At 36.3% G+C, this 3,269-nt stretch overlaps 1 protein-coding gene across 1 annotated transcript in view; it reads right to left on the bottom strand.

The window, feature by feature from the left end:
• Window positions 1-3,269, bottom strand: part of LOC115242853 (protein SCAI) — an 8,681-nt gene that overhangs the window by 2,853 nt on the left and 2,559 nt on the right. The window contains exon 3 of the mRNA XM_029819428.1: window positions 2,662-3,269. Coding sequence (XP_029675288.1) covers window positions 2,662-3,269 — 608 coding nt within the window. The remainder of the gene's footprint in view (window positions 1-2,661) is intronic.

Here is a 3,269-nt window from a genome sequence, read left to right as displayed (position 1 = left end):
TATATATAATTATATCCTTAATTTTTTATTAACAATCTATAATTTTGTTATTCGAATGACAAAGGCATAAAATTATATAAAATTAATATTTTATTTAAAAATTTCAAGTGTTCTTAAATAATTATTTATAAGTCTTTCCCCAATGTTGCCATCATTCACTGCGACAAATATTTTAATTCCAAGTCTAAGTAAATGTTTTATAATTTTTATACGTGTTTTGCGAAGAGCAATTGTATTAATAAACAAAAGTCGAGGAATTCATTCCGCATTATTTATGTTACCAATTATTGTAATCGATAGACTTGTCTTTCTAATACATTGATATTGATTGCAAAGCTAGATTCGCCATGATACGAATCTTTATTACGAAATAACCTTGATACTAGAACGCGCTACTCTATTTTCCTTTAAAGACCTTGGTTGCAACTAGCGACTGATATATAACCTTGATCTAAGCAATATGTAATCCTAGTCTAAATTGCAATCGACAAAAGTTGCGCATGACATGCGGATAAATGGTTCCTAAGTAACTTTATTTTACTTTTATCAGCATAGATAATTTGCAAATATTTTATGAAATAGAGTAATTAACTAAACGCAATAATTGAAAAGATAGCATATAAATTTTCCATAAGAGCAAAAGTTTGCCTCGAGACTTGAGATCTATCGGAATATCAAATCGTCAATAGCTAAAAATAACGTTAATATATCTTTTAAGAAACCTGTACTTTTTACGACTTAGATATTTATACGTATTTTTTCACAAGTTATTTCAAATATTTTTAGAATAATGTCATAATAAAATATATAGAAAAGCTACGCATACGCATCATGTGTATCACTAGCATGCATCGTTTCCAAAAATCGCTTTCGATAAACAAGAAAAACATTAAATAATAAATTTTATAAACAAGAAAATTGTATACACATATAAATAAACTCGAAATCACGATGAGTATTTCATTATAATTAGCATCATTGTCAGTCAATAAACGAAATATATATTTCGCGTGAAGTCGCGATGAGAATAAGACGGTCAAATAAAAATACGCTAATTATATCTCGTCATAAAGATTTTTTTACTTCCTTGATACGAAAAAGCGACAATAGTAACAAAACCAACAAAAAAAAATTGTTTAAAAATTCGTGTGAGAAAAATCGAGTCTTGTCCATCGACTTTATCAAAAAGAGTTTGTCTCTGAAATATTTTACAGTCGATCTAAGGCATTCTATACGGTTTGTTTGATACAAAGAGACATTCCGAGAGAAAGAGAGGGAGGAAGAGAGACAGGTGATCGCGCACCACGTGTACAAAACACGTGGTTACGCGGAACGGCTACGAAATTATTGCGGAAAAATTATCGTTGTCTTTTTATTACTATAATTATGATTGTTCCAATTGAGGGAACTCGAGGAAACCCGACTAGCCACTTCCATGATGGTATCAGTAGCCAAAGTACCGGATTACCGATCGGGGAAACTGACCGAAAAGACCGACACGCGTACGCCTTTGGCTTCGCCGAGCGGGTGATTCGTTTTAACTTCGCATGACTGTACAACGGGCTGTTCTGTATCAGTGGTCACTTTTGGATGACCATCGTTTGTGCTGGCGTGATCGACTCAAGCGGACTCGGAACGGACTTGGTGGTTTACACGAGATTGTAAGGCGTGAAATGCGGGACACGATACTATCCGATGCAGGGATTGATGGCAACGCAATGGACGGTCCAAACGATTTTTGTGTGATATTAAAGTACAGGTATGAACAACTTATTAATTGTAGCTCATGATTGTCAATTGGAGATTTTCAGACGTCAATATAGGAAAGACGAAGAAATAATTTTTGCATTTTTGAAAGACCAAAATTGATTCCATGCTAGCATTATCTCTATTTCCTTAATCATTTTCGGTTATTATCTTTGTACAGACACAGTAAATAATTTCTAACATTTTTAAATCAAAATTCTCTTTACATTTTAAACCATTAGATTCTACATTGTAAAAGCTTTGCTTATTTATTTTTTTCTTTACATAAAAATATCAAATGACGATGGAAACCTTAGAGAATCTCACACACTTGCATTTTAATTAAATATATTCTCTTGAAATAAAAATAACATATAAAGTAATACCGTCTTAATAATTTCATATGAAATGTAAAAACATCGCTGCCTCAATATGACGATTTCTATTTAGTTCAATTTTGTTTGATTCAATTTCATTTTTTCTTCGACAGAGATTGCCATGATATTCCATCACTTATTGTTTCATATAAAAATATCATTTTCCTGCGCGATATTTATAATGCATTATAAATTAATTCATGGATAATAGGTCATCTTAGCTAATGGCAAAGCGAATGAAAGCTACTTAAATGTTATCTATGCGTGAAGCATTTTAATCCCATTTAATTTTAAATTTTTTCAAATAAAATATAAAGATGATTTCTCAATATAATATAATTTGAAATTAGTAGTACTATTTCAATTAATACGAAATAAATTCGCATAATTTGTGGAGAAGACGCATTCTATCCTTACATCTATTTTCAGCGAACCTTCTATTTAAAATAAAGGTTACGCCTCTATAAACTTGCGATAATAGAGCGATAAAACAAAAGGTAAAGGCATGTACGTGAAAGAAACTCGATTAAACACTCACTTTCTTCGGGATGCTTGACGGTGGAGAAACAGCCGTCCGCCGACAGGTACAGCAGTAACGCGCCATTGGCCGGTAGCTCCTTGAAGCCACTCGCGAGGAACACTTGTACCTGACTGTAGGTCGGTTTGTACAGCAGATACTTGTGCGGATTGTCGCGTCTCGGCGCGCCGTTCTCCGGTCCGGGATAAGGCCCGGGTCTGAAGGGCATCCGACCGGCGGGCGAGGCGTCGTGCAGGTGATTCGGGTCGTCCCTTGGTTCCCGCTCGAGTGTCTGCAGCATTCTGAACATGTCCATCGACAACTCACTGAACTTCACCTGATCGGCGCAATTGCCGACGATTAGGATCTCTTGGAGAGATAGGCACATGGGTGGCGATCGTTCGACAGGTGGACAGGTTTGCGGACCGAGCCTGTGAGTCAGCACGATCGGGTTCGAGTCCGAGTGCAGGACTCCGACTGCGGACTCGGCCTTGACGAAGGCCTTGATCTCGTCGAGAACGAGATTCCACTCGAGTTGATCATCCGGCTCGTACGTGCTGGTGTAATCGGCTATCTGAGCATCGAGCTCCTGCACGAGCTCCCGCACGAGCTTCATACGATTCAGCAGG

This window comes from Formica exsecta, unplaced genomic scaffold (assembly GCF_003651465.1).
Source record: "Formica exsecta isolate Colony F162 unplaced genomic scaffold, ASM365146v1 scaffold654, whole genome shotgun sequence".
Lineage (NCBI taxonomy): Eukaryota > Metazoa > Arthropoda > Insecta > Hymenoptera > Formicidae > Formica > Formica exsecta.
The sequence above is the reverse complement of the archived record's forward strand: the minus strand, read 5'-3'. Positions and strand labels throughout refer to the sequence as shown.